The 15,299-nt window shown below is 41.5% G+C and overlaps 2 protein-coding genes across 2 annotated transcripts in view; both read left to right on the forward strand.

Moving 5' to 3' along the window:
* Nucleotides 1–15,299, forward strand: part of LOC147888645 (uncharacterized) — a 157,400-nt gene that overhangs the window by 99,058 nt on the left and 43,043 nt on the right. The gene's annotated exons all lie outside the window — the stretch shown is intronic.
* On the forward strand, nt 5,351–7,494 carry LOC147888646 (uncharacterized). The gene is made up of 4 exons (XM_087392337.1): nt 5,351–5,854; nt 5,970–6,102; nt 6,214–6,880; nt 7,125–7,494. The coding sequence occupies exons 1-4, from the start codon at nt 5,351–5,353 to the stop codon at nt 7,492–7,494; spliced, it is 1,674 nt and encodes a 557-aa protein (XP_087248463.1).

The raw sequence follows: 15,299 nt of genomic DNA on the forward strand, positions 1-15,299 counted from the left end.
AAAAATAAGAGGATCAAAAAGGGTAGGGGCAGGGTCAAGGCTTGAGGTCGAGGCCTCCTCTTCCATTTTGTCCCTCTAGTGGAGAAGGAAAATAAAGTTCATTTCCTAGGATAGGAACCTATTTCCTATGTTTTCAACGACTCCGCATGTTAGGAGGTTATCAGTGTCCACCTCCCTAAACCCTAGGGGTGTGAGCTGGGCTCAAAAGTGATCTAAATGCTTCACAAACCTAGGTTCTTGATTGAACAAGTACTTCAAATAATCAATTGAGACCCATCTTTTTGTAGACTCATCAAGCTGATATGCAAAACTCGCAATGTGGTCTTGCATGTACTTGATGAGGTCTTCAAAATTGTCTTGGGCTCCCAAGTAGGTGCCTAGGACATCTATGCTCTTATCAAAGAATGGAAATAACCCTCCTCTCTATAAACTAATGGAGTATGGGGGATGAAATTGTGGAAGGCAAACCTAGCAAAATCCATGGTAGTTTGGTAGCTAGGAGAACTATGGCTATGATAGTGAAACTTTGAAACTAAAGTAACTTTATAACCTATATATACCCAAATGTTCTAAATATAAATAATAAAAAGAATTATAAATTTTTTGAGCAAAACTTAACATTGATATGAAACAAAACCATTCAAAACATCAAAATTAATTGCACCACTATGAATTGGAAAATGTCAAAATCCATAATTGTTCCACCCCACATTGTTTATAATCTTTAATATTGTAGGAGGGATAAAAGTGGCACTATGCATGTGCTTCTCTACACACTTTCCTACCTTTTTCACATTTAAGGTAAAGTGAAAGGACTCAGACATGCCAACCTCCATGACCAATAGATATTCCTACATGTCCTTGAGAGTCCACTGTGACGTGACAGTCACATTCTTGACATGTCCTAAATGAGAATCAATACATAAACTTACCCCTATATTATCATCATTGTTAGAGTCAAGGGGGAGCCAATTGCCACCTGTTTTTTTCTAGCGTCTATATTGGAAAGCAAAATATAACATTTGGCGGGAGATGTGGTACTTGACAACCCCATTGTTCTTACATACATGGCATTGAAACAAATCACACTTTTGTTCACCTGACCTACTTCCCCAATTCACCCCAAGCAATTCCTCAAGGGCATTCTCATGTAGGCACTTGCATGACCACATGGTTTTTGTTTTGTGCATTTCGATATTCTGAAAACAAGAAGAAAAAATCTGCAGAGGCATAAATCAAGACAACCTTACCCATTTAGAGCCAAATGTAAACTTCATGGCCATGCCCACATCCTTTGCAATCTTTTCCTTGTATGATTGCACTATTCTTGTGTCCACCATGCTGCAATCCATGTCTTCAAGTTGTGGTGTTGCAATGCATTGAAGATGGCCATAGCCTGATGCCATCCTTGAAGTAATGTACTTGGCATTATACCAATAGATATTTCTCTATATCAAAGCAGAGGGCTTCTCTCCAGCATGCATTTGCCTTCTTAAATCCTCATGAATGGCAGTAAACTTACCTAAGAAGCACTCAACTCGTTCCCACTCCTCAAATTCTGAAGGAAATACATCTATTATGCATAAGTGGTATTTCAAAATACAATTTCAAACTGACTCATTACACTGGTGCTATATCAAAATACAAGTGATTCCATGAGTGCTATTCAGCTAGCACAGAATTCGATCTTTTATGAATAGACCAAACACATTGAGGTCAGGTACCATTTCATTAGGGAGGTACTTGAGGAAAAGCATATAGAGCTTGTCAAGGTTCATACATACGATAACCATGTAGATAAGATGACAAAGAGTCTACCTCTAGTGAGTGGTTTGAGTACTATCATGTATTGATGGGCATTGGATAGTACGTCCATTGGTTGTTCTTTCTTAAAGGAACATTGGCCTTTAAGTGGGAGGTTGTGGGGGTTAAAGGCCACTATACTTAACCCTGGTCATGTACAATACTCAAACACACACATATATATGGATGACATAGAAGATTAGTGTGTTTTGCACCCACCAAAACTTGTGTGTCTCTCTTCTGGCTCCCTCTCTCTCTCTCTCTCCCTCTTCGTTTCGCTTCCATTGTTGAGATATCTCAAGTATGGTAGGAGAATGCTCCAACTCTGGATAATGCCAAGATAGGCCAAGGGCCGTAGTGTCAGACCGAATATCTACATGTATCTATATGTTTGTATATATGCAATATTGTAGAGAAGTGATTGAAGCTATGTTGTACAAAGCTCCAAAGTGATCAAAGTGATCCAATATTTTAAATATTTCCAAAGTGATCGAAGCGATGTTGTAGAAAGATTACTGAAATTTGCATGCTCTCCAATACAAACCAGTGATGAAACAAAAAAGGAACAAAGATGGAAAGCCAGTAGCAATGACATTTCTTTAGCCTATTGTCCTGTGAAAGATGAAGCCATTTTGCAATGGGTCTATCAGTACATGAGATTGATCGATTGAAGGAGGAAATTAGTATTCAAGATTGTCAGTTGGAAGAGAGGAACTATGGGAAGGCCTTTAATATTAAAAGGACCCATAGATTGCAAAGAACATTGCTGAAGGCTTCCACTGTGCTCTATATCATGCCAGTGTCTTGAAAGCCTTGCATGAATATAAATTTCTTTAGAGATGGCACACTTGATCTCTTGGAGTTTGGCTACTTTGTTTTTGTTTTTTTTCGCCCGTATTTTTTTGGTTTTGACTTCAACCTCAAACCAATTCAAAATGTATAAGAGTAAATCTTGGATATATATTACTCGGGTATTTTTTAGGGACCGAACACCCGTCTAATATAGGATAAGTGGTCACTAGCGTAGTGGTTGGTTGCACACTAGGATATTAACTTCCACCAGCGTAGTGGTTTGTTTCTATTATTACAATATGAATGTCATATAGTTCATTCATTTAGGATTTAGGATTTGTTTACAATTCATTCATTTAGGAGTTCACATAGATTCTTATGACGCAGTCGTGGTAATTAACTGGTAATTAATTGTGGAAATTATCTACACTCTACTGAGCATGCAAGCCTGGTGACTGGTAGTTAACTACACTATCCTTATGGTAATTACTTGCACTTTACTAAGCATGCAAGCCTGGTGATTGGTAATTAATTGCACTCTACTGTTCACACAAGCCGGTGGCAGTAACTAGCAAGTGAGCAATTGCAAGTCCTCACATAGATTCTTGTGACATCACCCCATGTATTTTTGATTCTTTATGTAACTTCCATGTATGAAAGTCATTGCTCGCACATTATCTTTGCATATCTTTGCTAGAGTCCCAACACGCCAACAAAGAAGACTATTCACCTCAGTCAAAATATGAGGGGTGGACATGTCAAGTCATATGAAAGAAGAATGAGAAGGCCGAGCTCGATGAACTCTCTCCCTATTTAAGTATAGTGCAAACACAATTAAGATACCATTCTGAAATCTATCCTTGAAACTCTGTAGACTAATCCACCTACTCCAAATCTATGGCATACCCAAAGGACTTTGGAATGCTCATGTTCTATTTGAGAACACTATTGGATGACGCTTTCCTAATGTCATGTTGGAGCATTGCTCCATGGGGATCGATGCCCATGTATCCCCAATGAATGCACAGTCTGTAGACCACTTGGATCCTCATCATGTGTTGCAACTAGGGAGACCAAGTTTTGTAGCCTAAGGTCTCTATGGGAGCCAATGGTTTGTCCAAAGGGAGACCATGCGTGGCATCACATTGAATGCATTCATGGCACATGCAAGCATTGCAGTATAAAGCTGAAGAAGAAGGCATTTCATGTCAATCCAAATGAAATAAGGGAAGACAACCATGTTGCTCTAAAATGGAGGAGATTTGAAAATATCAATGTTGCAGGATCCGATTAAAAGAGATGGTTACTATTGTATAAGAGCACTCACCCAAGGAAGCTTATAGGTCATGTGGTTCAATCCATCCCAAAATATGTGCTTCACAATTTCATGGTTAGTTGGTAGGACAAGTAGTTTAGGATGTGCCTTGCCAATTTTCCCATGACACTATTGTCTCTATCATTATAGATTTCATTGAAAATTACTCATTTCAAGAACAATACGAGATACACAGTGCTCACTGGTACAACAAGAAGATAATAATTCTTGTGCATATCACGTATAATCATTTGCTTGATTCTTCTACGATTGATGCCAATCTACTTGCTGACTCATAGGAGTCCAGGACAGTGCAACTTACATACCATTTCTACATCTCAGATGATAGGGAACATGACACCTTATTTGTGCAACATGCTTTTCTACTACACTCGGAATGGCTAAAAAAAAAAAATCCCCATGCAGAAAATGTAAAACAACATTGGGTGTGGTCAGATGGTGCTCACTCTCAATTTAAACCAGCTTGTGGATTCTACTTTGTCTCAAGTTTCAAAACCCTGACTGGTCTAGACATGATGTGGAATTTCTTTGGGTCTAGCCATGGCAAAAGGTGAATGGGGGATGAACATGATGGATGTGGTGCTGTTATTAAACAAGCTCTATTTAAAAAGCAATTAACATGCCCTCAAGAAAAGCTCAATGATGCCCATGATACTGTAACATGGCTTACAGCCAACCTCCCCAACCACAGGCATGCATTCAATATACAGTTAACAAAGCCTTAATTAAGAATAGTGTAGTATGCAGAGTGTTCCATGAAGTGAAAGTGGATGAAGTGTAAAGGAGAAGCTAGCACGATTGTGAGAAAATTAAAGGAGTTAGTGGTTTGCATAGCATATGCTGGTAGAGACAAGTCTATTCTTTTCTCATATAAGAATGAAAGAATAAGATGGGGAAAGAGCTAGAGACAAGTTTGTTCTCTTCTCATGTAAGAATGAAAGAAGAAGATGGGGAAAGAGTTACAAACATGTCAAGCTCCTATCACTTTTCATGCTTATCCTCTTCTTTCTCATGCATAAACGAAAGAAGCTTTCGAAAATGTATTTGGCACCTCTTGCTCGCCTATCCGTTGATGGTAAAAATCGTAGCGACGATCGTCGATAAAGGGTCGGAAACCAATGAAACTAGCTCTTAGACGTGCTGATTCCCTACACCTTTGTTTTTTCCAACCACCCCCACTCTACTCACCATGCTCTCACTCACCAACCCTTTCATGGTCCTATTCAGGGCCACATTGCCCTCGAAGAGCGGAGTAGGCCAAGGTAGAGTGTCAAGCTCACGCACATTAGGCAGGTTGACCACCAAGCGAGGACACCAAGGCTATTCCTAACTATAGTGGGATGAATACAAGGGCTAAGATGGAGTGAGATGAAAGAGGATGTGAACCGTGGATTAGTAGATTGCCATGCAACGGTCGCGATGCTTGCATGGGAGGCCAAGCGTCGCCGGCTGAAACCTCTCCTCCTTCGTAGCACTAGTTATACATCGCCTGAACTTCCATTACTGCCATCAACTATGGCTTTCCCCTATGCATTCCCCCTCCTCCTTGCCCCTTCCGCCCTCGCTTTCCTCCTCTCATTATCCATCCTGCCTCCCATCGCTCAACCTTCCCCCCTCGTTGACCCTAAGAGTGCTATGCGCGAGCTCGAACAGGCCAAATCCTATTCCCTTCGTGCCCAAGGCCTCCCTGAGCATGACGCTCAGTGCGAGAGCGACTTGACTAATGCCTTGAACAGTATCAAGGATGCCGAGCTGGGGATCTCGTCCCAGGACTGGCAGGCCGGGAAGAGTAGAGTCTCTGCAGCTATCGGCGCCAATACCGACTGTTTGAACCTTCTGAAGCCAGATAATGTCAGTTTCGATGCGGCCTTTCAGGATGCTAACGTTAAGTTCAGCGTTGTTGTCTTTTTAATACGCTCTGAGGTGTTACGTAGCAAATTGGTACCTTGACTTGCTAAGGCATTTGTGTTTAATCATGGGACAATGATCGTTGACGCAGAGTCCTTTGGCCAGAGCCCTTTCGTACTTACTTACTCAGGTGGATAAACACCTTGAGGCTGTTCAGAATGAGCTTCAGGATGGAACCACGCCGGTAGCATCTAGCGGAGATGTCGGGACGAATTTCTATCCAGGATCTTCGGGAGGAGATCGGGTATCATCAACATTTGGCGGTCTGGATACATTTCACTATAGCACCTTTTCTATTCTATTTTCTAGAAATGTGTTTTGTTTCGAAATAACTAGTGTCAGCTTAAGCCGTCGTCCTCGTTTCTGAGCTGCAGTTGGTGATGGAAACAAACAAGGCTGCCCACCGTCAGCAGTAGACGGAACGAAGTGCCAATTTTCTGCTTGCGGGAAAGGTTTGGGTCTTGTATCATGCTCAGTTGGCTTTGCGAAAGGGGTAGTGGGAGGCCTGAATGGCCAAGTTTACACGGTTACCAGTGAACAAGACTCTCCCACAAACCCTGAACCTGGAACTTTGCGTTATGGCTCGAACCTTGCACGAGGAACCGCTGGGGTTTGGATAAACTTCGCCAGGGACATGACTATTGTTCTGAAAGACATGCTGTGGGTTCAAAGCCATACTACTATCGATGGTCGAGGGGTGAATGTTACAATCAACGGTCGGAATCTTGTGCTGGGTGGCGTTAAGGACGTTATAATCCACAACATCCAAATTAACAACATCCGAGGTTCAGATACAATACACATCTTTTCAGGCTCCAGTAAAGTGTGGGTGGATCATGTAAGTTCCTTTGCTGGAGAGCTCGGGCTAGCCTCTGTCCTGCAAGGATCAACAGACGTGACTATCTCCAATTGTAAACTCCAAAACTATAACTTTAATATGCTGTTGGGTGCATCCGATGCGGATGTTGAAGACAAGATCTTGCGAGTCACGGTTTACCGGAATTGGTTCCGTGATTCAATGCAGCGCATGCCCCATTGCAGGTAAGGAATTGGCCATTCAAAGGTTGTCGTTTATCAGATAGGAATGCTTGATAGAGGGATTGACAGTACCTTATTTGTTTATGGGTAAGCGTGACCCACAAAATGGATTATCATATATTTTCTCTTCAATGCTCTTGGAGATGCAACAGGAAGCACTCTGCACAACTTACTAGTGGGCTTTCGTCTTCGAGCACAAGAGCGAGGGTCGTAACATATTTTTGGTGGTTTTGTTCTCTCATAACAGGTGGGGTATCTGCCATGTCGTGAACAATTTGTACACAAACTGGGGCTACTACGCAATAGGAGCCCGGGCAAATGCACGAATAAAATCAGAGAGCAATGTCTTTATCGCAAGCAGGGCAAGCGAAGTGACACCATGGTTCCCGGGGAAGCCAGAGACTTTCGACATGTCGGCGAGGATCGAATCCAGGAACGATCTATTACTGAATGGGACGACGTTCCACCAGTTCTTAGTCGCAACGACAGATGCTACTCCTCCTTACACATCGGGAAGCGCCCCACCCATCGTTTCCACAAGCTTGTTGCCCGAACAAGTGCAACAGTGCTCGGGTGCGCTTTTCAGAGGATATCTTTCGGCATGCCAGAGTGCTTGATTCGAAGCCGAGCCGTGCACTAGACACTTTAAACTACTAGCCGGACCTTTCATCGTGAAATCAACAATTCCTGCCTCTAGCCCCCCAACAAGGTCATTACTAATGACAATGAAGCAATTCCCGGGCCATTTAATATACTATAGAAGCTGCAAAAACGATGATGTGGATGTGAGAGGGATGTTTGAAACACTAAAACTTATCCTTTTGTATGGAACAAATGTAAGAAGGACTTCTCAGAATGATAATACAAACACCATGCCATTAAATAAAGACGGTGGCGAAACAGTCTCACTGCGTAACAGTTAGCTCCTTGGGCAATAGAGGTTTCACTAGCAATGTGTCAACCTAAAGGTGTTATTTTAGGAACATGAACTTCTAAAATATTCATTAAAGCTTTTACTTGTGGATGAAGTTCTTAAAACTAGGAGATTAATCAAGGAAAAATGTTGCACACTAATTTTGAAGTAAGCGTATATAATAGAATCTAAATTGAAGAATGCCTACAATTGTCTTGATCAATTTAGGTTAGTAACTGACTACCACAACTAGGCACGATGCGGTACCGTACCATGTGGTGTTTTTTAGGACACCACACGTTGCATCAAGGACCATTTAATTTTCTTGGGTTTCCAATCATGCCCGTTCAGATATCACTCGGTTGGTTGAGGTACTATGCGATATCTCTATGATAGGTTATAAAAGAATCCGCCCTTGCCCCTTGCCCCTGCAATCTTTCCAAACAAATCAGCTATTGTTGTCGCTTACATCCGTCCCCACAATGGCCTTTAATCCCCACAATGTTCACAATCTTTGTGGTGTATCGGCATTTTGAAACAGTTAATATTGACTTTAGGTCTGCATTCTGAAAGAATTATTATCGACTTTAGGTTGAGTTGATGCTCAAAATCTTCCTGGCATATGGGAAGCTTCAAAGCATTGAAATCAACCTTAGGTTTCTTTTATGCTCACAAGTATTTTGAAACATTCATTGAAATAAACCTTAGGTCAAGTTGATGCTCACAATCTTCATGATGTATGACATTTTAATAGAATTCAAAAAAACCTTAGGTGGGTACATGTATTGTAAGGTGGACAAAAAACATGTCCCAAGAAATGGTAGAGTAAGCGGTTTGGGTGGCAAATAAAGAAACATTTTGAATTGAAATATCACGTAGTAATGTGCCATTGACTGGCACTCAATGTAAAACGTGGGCAAGAAATGGTTGCACAAGAGCCTCTCTCTCTCTCTAACACACACACACACACACATGCACACACGCATGCATGTACGCAGGCACACGCATAGACACACTCAGCAGACTCTCGCTCACTCCCACGCTCTTGTGCTCTCTCTCTTTCTCTCTTGTTCAATTTTTCTCAGTGATTTTATGCAAGTAAATACCATTGGTCAGTAAGTCAGTCTCTCTCACTCTACTTGCTTGTGTTTTCTTTGTGTTCTATCCACTCCAACTTTAGCATTTATCCCTCTACTTCTCTCTGTGGTTTTTATTGTAGGGCATGCAGCTTTCAGTGCCTTCAGAAGGAAGAAACCAAGGATAGTGTATAGTTGCAATAGAAGAGCATGACGATATCTATACATGTTCTATGCTTGGCTACCCACATGAATCTGAGGTCTCTACAAAGATTAGAAGTAATGTAATAAAGTATTATCATGTAGAGAGAAAGCAAAAGTAACGTTATAAAGCTAGTCTCAAGGTGATAAAATCATGGGACAAGAATTCACGTGAAGAAGCCAATAAAGAGAAGCGATGAAGAATATGCAATGAGGTTGTTATCTTTTTAATCAAAGTACGTTAGGCCTAGACATGGATACACGGGCTTGTATATTTCAGCGGATTGTCCAACATCCTTTGATGAGGGGATTCCTTACTAGATTGCAACAAAGATCTGAGGATGCTCATGGAGCTTTAGTAGCAAACATATGCAATACACTTGCTACAGTGAAAGTGCCTAGAAGCTCTCAAGGGTTGTTTTTCAAAAGAGCAAGTATTATGATGCTAATGAATGATATCAACAATAGAAACGTCTCAAACAAACAATTTTACCATGTCGAGAATGTTAAAAATACACATGAGAAATTTTTATGCAGATAAATCTTATTTGGAGAAGGTAGAATATGGTGTATTTTCATTTTCAACATGTGAACAACAACCTTGTCTAGTTAGGTCAATTATTGATGAGGTTAAGGAGGTGATTTTCTCCTTTTGGTTTGCTCATATATACCCGTGTCTCACCCAATAAAATGTATGATAGTTGAAAGAAACTCAAAAGAAAACCTTAGATAATGCACCCTATGTACCTCCTTGACCAGCCTCAGGTGCTCAAAATGGTCATGATTCTTTCATTCTTTGGGCTGTTGCTATACCACAACTGTATATCATTTTGATATTGATATTATCGCATTTCTTTCAGTTGTTCATTACAAAGAAAATAGTTACTTACCAATGCCACAGTGGGATTACTAGAAAACTGGTATCATTGTATGATAGTGTGGTAGTATGGACACGTTTTACACTAAACACTATATTCAAAATTTTGGACTTTTTTTCCAAACCATCACCTCCACATCATGTTCACATAGAACACTAAAAAATGGGTATTTTTAGAGCACTACAGATATTCACTTGCACACAACTATGGCCTAAAAAACAAGAGTAGAGGTATAGTGGGTAGGGAAGAGAATGTGAGGGGAAGGAAAATTTATTTTTAATATATTATTTTGCATATTTGACGTCATAAATGAACTCATTGTCCCTTTTCCAATCATTTTGACAACAAACATGACTACATTCTCACATTTCTATTCAAACTTATGATGGAAATAGGGGAACTTAAAAAATTGGGGTTTGTTACTAACGTATAACCAAAAATCACAAAGTACATAAGCTCAAAGAAATAAGCATAATTTCCAATCAATTTTATCTTCTCATTAATTTTGTAATTAATTATTCATTAATTTTACAATTAACAATATTTACTAATTAATTGCTTTGAAAAATATATGAATTGTTAATTAGTCATCAAACTAGTTGTTATATAATTTTAATTGCTAAATACCTCCTTAATTATTTATTAAATAATTTCTTTATCATGTACTAGTTAATTTCTTATTATTTATTAATTGAATAGTAAATAAATTAGATAACTTACAAGTATATGATAATCCAAGAGTTGTTGCTATCAACATAGAGGTGGTGTACAGATACACACCATTTTTTGAAAATGATGCCTAAGATATCTTCTCTTATGTCTCTAAATCTCTTCTAGGGTTAGTAGACTTTGTTGTTGCAGTCCATTGTTGCACAATTGGAAACTTAATAGGCCATTGATGCACACATTATTCCTTATGAAGAGTGAAATCCTATATTCAAAGAAATAAAGGCTAGCGATGGAAATGGAAAGTAGAATTTAATTGCTTCTAAAATAATTTACTTGACAAGCAAACGTCCCTCAAAATAGGAAACAAAACAAAATATGCATGACTATGTGTCTAGTCTATGTGTGTGTCTCTAGTGGGCTTGATACTTTGCACAAGTATTAATGTAAGTGAGATTTAGGGCTCTACAAAGTATCATATATTTTTTGCATATTTGCACATGCATATATCCTGGTTTCTTTCCATGAATCATCCATGAGTGTTGAAAAATATGCACAAGTGTACTTCTAGCCTATGGACCCATCTTTGGTGGTCATAATTCTTTACACAAGCCTTAATATCAGTAAGGTTAAGGCCTTTACAAAGCATCATGTCCTTTGGATATCATTTTCATGATTGGACATGCATATTTTCTTGTTTTCTTATCTAAACCCTAAACCCTAAGCCCTAAACCCTAAATCCTAAACCTTAAACCCTAAACCCTAATGCTAAACCCTAAACCCTAAATCCTAAATGCTAAACCCTAAATCTGCAAAGCTAAACCCTAAACCCTAAACTATAAAATAAGTTACTTTGTTTAAGATTTAAACCCTAAACCCCAATTTAATGGCATAAAATTAGGAAAAATTTCAATTCTACAAGCATTTTTTGAGAAACCCCACTTTTTGTTGTTAATTTGTACAAAAAATCAAAATGTGAACAATTGTTCTAAAACACTCCCATTTTGAGGTACAAAATGAAAAAAAATCAAATGTGAAAATATGTTTTCTTGGGAAAAAAACTAATTTTTTTCCAAACTCTAGAAACTTTTTTAAGAAACCCTAATTTTATTCTATTAATTTGGGAAAAAATTCAAAATGGGACATGATTTGAAAACTCTCATTTTTGGGTATAGATTTGATTAAAAATTGGAAATATGAAAAAAAATTTAAAATTTAGAGAGGAGGGGAGGGCAGACAACACATGTGTGTATAATAAGGGAAAGAGGGAGGGAGTGAGGGGGGAGTAGAGAGAGGGAGAGGGGGAAGCAAAGAGGGAGGAGGAAGTAGGGAGAGGGAGGGAGTGAGGGGAAAGTATGGAGAGGGAGAGGGGGAAGTAGGGGGATGGAAGATGGAGAGGATGAGGAAGGGGAAAGTAAAGGGGTCTCTCTCTCTCTCTCTCTCTCTCTCTCTTCAAGCCCCCCCTCCTCCCCCTCTCTCTCTCCCCACTAAAAGCCCCGCCCCCCCCCTCTCTCTCTCTCTCTCTCTCTCTCTCTCTCTCCCTACCCCCTTCTCTCTCTCTCTCTCTCTCTCTCTCTCTCTCTCTCTCTCTCTCTTCAAGCCCCCCCTCCCCCCTCTCTCTCTCCCTAGTAAAAGCCCCCTCCCCCCCTCTCTCTCTCTCTCTCTCTCTCTCTCTCTCTCTCTCCCCCTACCCCCTTCTCTCTCTCTCTCTCTCTCTCTCTCTCTCTCTCTCTCTCTCTCTCCCCCCCTACCCCCTTCTCTCTCTCTCTCTCTCTCTCTCTCTCTCTCTCTCTCTCTCTCTCTCTCTCTCTCTCGCTCTCTCTCTCTCTCTCTTCAAGCCCCTCCCTTCTCTCCCTCCCTATTCCAAGGCCCGTCCTCCCCTCTCTTCCCACTCAATATGTGGCACACGCCATATGTTGCCCCCCGCCCGGCAGGGGGCAACATATGGCATGTACCACAAGTTGGCAACATGTAACCCCCCCCTTCCCACCAACATGTGGTAGATGACATATGTTGGGCACACAAATTTTATTTATTCATATTATTATATCATTTTGGCCAACATATGGCATGCGCCACATGTTGGCAACATGTGGCGTGCAACACATGTGTTTGGGAGGGGGGGATTCTCTCTCTCTCTCTCTCTCTCTCTCTCTCCATCCAATTCAATACCCCCCCCCCTCTCCAACACACACACACTTCCCCCTCTCCCAACTCCCCATTCCCTCACCTTCCCGCTCTCCAAACTCCCCACTCCCTCACCTTCCCTCTCCCTCTCCCTACTTCCCCCTCACTCCCTTCCTCTCCCCCTTATTTCTTACCCCCCCCCACCCACCCATTGACCCCACTCATCGCCCTGCCCTGCTGCCCCCGTCCGCCCCTCTCCCTCTCCCTCCCCCTTCACCCTCTCCCTACTCCTCCCACACTCCCTCCCTCTCACACTCACCCACACCACGTGGTGCAAGGAGGAGGAGGGAAAGGGAGAGGATGGAAGGAGAGAGGTGAGTGACATGAGAAAGAGGAGGGGAAGGGAGAGGAGACATGAGAGAGAGAGAGAGAGAGAGAGAGAGACTGACTACAAGGCACAAGCCATTTTTCGACGGAAATACCGATTTTTTTTACACTAAAAAGTTTTTTTTGACGGGGGCAAAGGTCGGTATTTACGTCGCTATTAGCATCGAAAAAGAATGGTCACTATATAGCGACACTGGTAAATGTCGCTATATAGCGACAATTAATAGAAGCAAAAAAACATTAATGGGGCTAAAGAGGGCCATAGCAAGCCCTATTTTGCCCCACTAATGTTTTCTTTAAAGTAATTACAAAAGAATGTTGTTTGTTACAAAATTTCCCTTGTGAAAGGGGTGATACAAATCACTCAAACGAGCCGAGCGACAGAAGCATATACATGCCGAAGATATACAACATTATTTGTTACAAAATTACCCTTTCGAAAAGGGTGATACAAAATTGCTCAAATGAGCCGACATACAGAAGCATATACATGCCGAAGTATATACAAACTACTACTACTACTACTCATCCAAATCATCATCCTCGTCCTCGTCCTCATCATGGTCGCACTAGCCTGATCCTTGGCTATTGTGAGCTACATCTGATCCTTAGCTCTCGTGAGCTACGTCCTTGGCCCTCGTCAAAGCCATGTAAGCCTAATCCCTCATCATCACTGCTCACCTTCGTTGATGGGACATTCGAGCTTGCACTCTAAGAGTGAAACCATATTAATTGGAAATTAGATTGGAACTTAAAGAATAAAACAATTTAAAAAATGAGATTACAAGTAGGAGTAGACTTATACCATGCGAGCAGCCACCTCAGCCCAATTGATCGTCGCTCCCATGGCCTCCATCTCAATGAACCACGGCTTTGTTCCTACGTGGAACGTGCATCTTATCTCTGTGTCCGTGGGAAGGTGACCCATTGCAGCTTGCTATGGGCCCAATTTACGAGAGTTAGATAAAGTGCATGCAATATGTAATAAAACAAATAGAACAATCATATTAAATGAGAAGAAGTAGACTTACCATGATTTCCTCGAATGCCAACCGTCCACCTGCACCAAAGTGTGAAGTACCTATGGAGTCTAGCTGTCTCCTTGCAGCCCTCCTCTGACCCTCGAACATTTCAGGATGGTCCCTGTACTGCTTCTTGAAAAACTTCCAATCAGCTTTGTCTACCCAACTGGGTTTAGCCTTCCCCTTTGTAATGGAAGTATGCAAGGTTGACCTAGGATGCTTCAAGACTAAACACATGCACTCTCGCATGTAATCCTCATTGAACTTCCAATTTCTGAGGTTAGGATATTGTCTTTTCAATTCATCGATGACTGCTTGCTTCTTTTGGTCATACTGGTACTGCCAGTCAGTAGCTATGCCACTCTTGAAGTGGTGGCTCATTAATCGCCTCATGGTAGCCATCACTCCTAAGCCCTTTTTATTTTCTATTATCTCTCCAGCAACCGTGATTTCATAGGATAGGTCCTCGATCAGGTAAGGAGGACTCATGGTAGTGGCAGAGCTAGAGCTAGAGTGAGTGGTGTTACTATGAGTGCTTATGGAGCAAGGAGTAGTAGTGGGAGTAGGAGAGGGCAAGGGACCTGATTGGTATTGGGTCTCATGACCAAGTGGAGACGTGTAGGGATGTGAGTGTGCTGACTCATCTACATCTCCCGAGTCAGCACAACATAAGCGACCCTTCCTACATTTCCTTCCATTATGATGGGTACGCCCAGATGATGACCCCTTAGTCGAAGGGGCTAGGGGGGACGGCTGGATAGTAGGTCCAACCGTTAGTATAGGAGAGGGATTTGCTGAGGTCCTTTGGGATAGCAGAGAGAAGAATCTTGCTACCTCTACATCGGTCATCTATGTGACAAACTCATCGGGACTCCCAACAAAGCCATGGGCTGCTAGCAAAGGAGTTTCCTGAGGGGTAGTCGCAGTGCTAGGTCCGAGGTAGGCTAGGCCCCTGAGGTGTCACCTGAGTGGAATCAAAGTCATTTGGAGAGTAGAGATCATGATGTCTCCTTCTACAACAACTTTCGTACTCGTCAGATGTGCGACGTGATCCCATGTCTAATTTGGGTGGATTGGACAAATGTAGATACAAACACGAAGACAAAAAATAAAAAAACACAATCTTGAGATAGGATGAGGAGGGTGGCAAGG

The sequence above is a fragment of the Dipteris shenzhenensis genome, chromosome 21 (assembly GCF_047967505.1).
Source record: "Dipteris shenzhenensis isolate YYH24624 ecotype China chromosome 21, Dip_SZ_1.0, whole genome shotgun sequence".
Taxonomy (NCBI): domain Eukaryota; kingdom Viridiplantae; phylum Streptophyta; class Polypodiopsida; order Gleicheniales; family Dipteridaceae; genus Dipteris; species Dipteris shenzhenensis.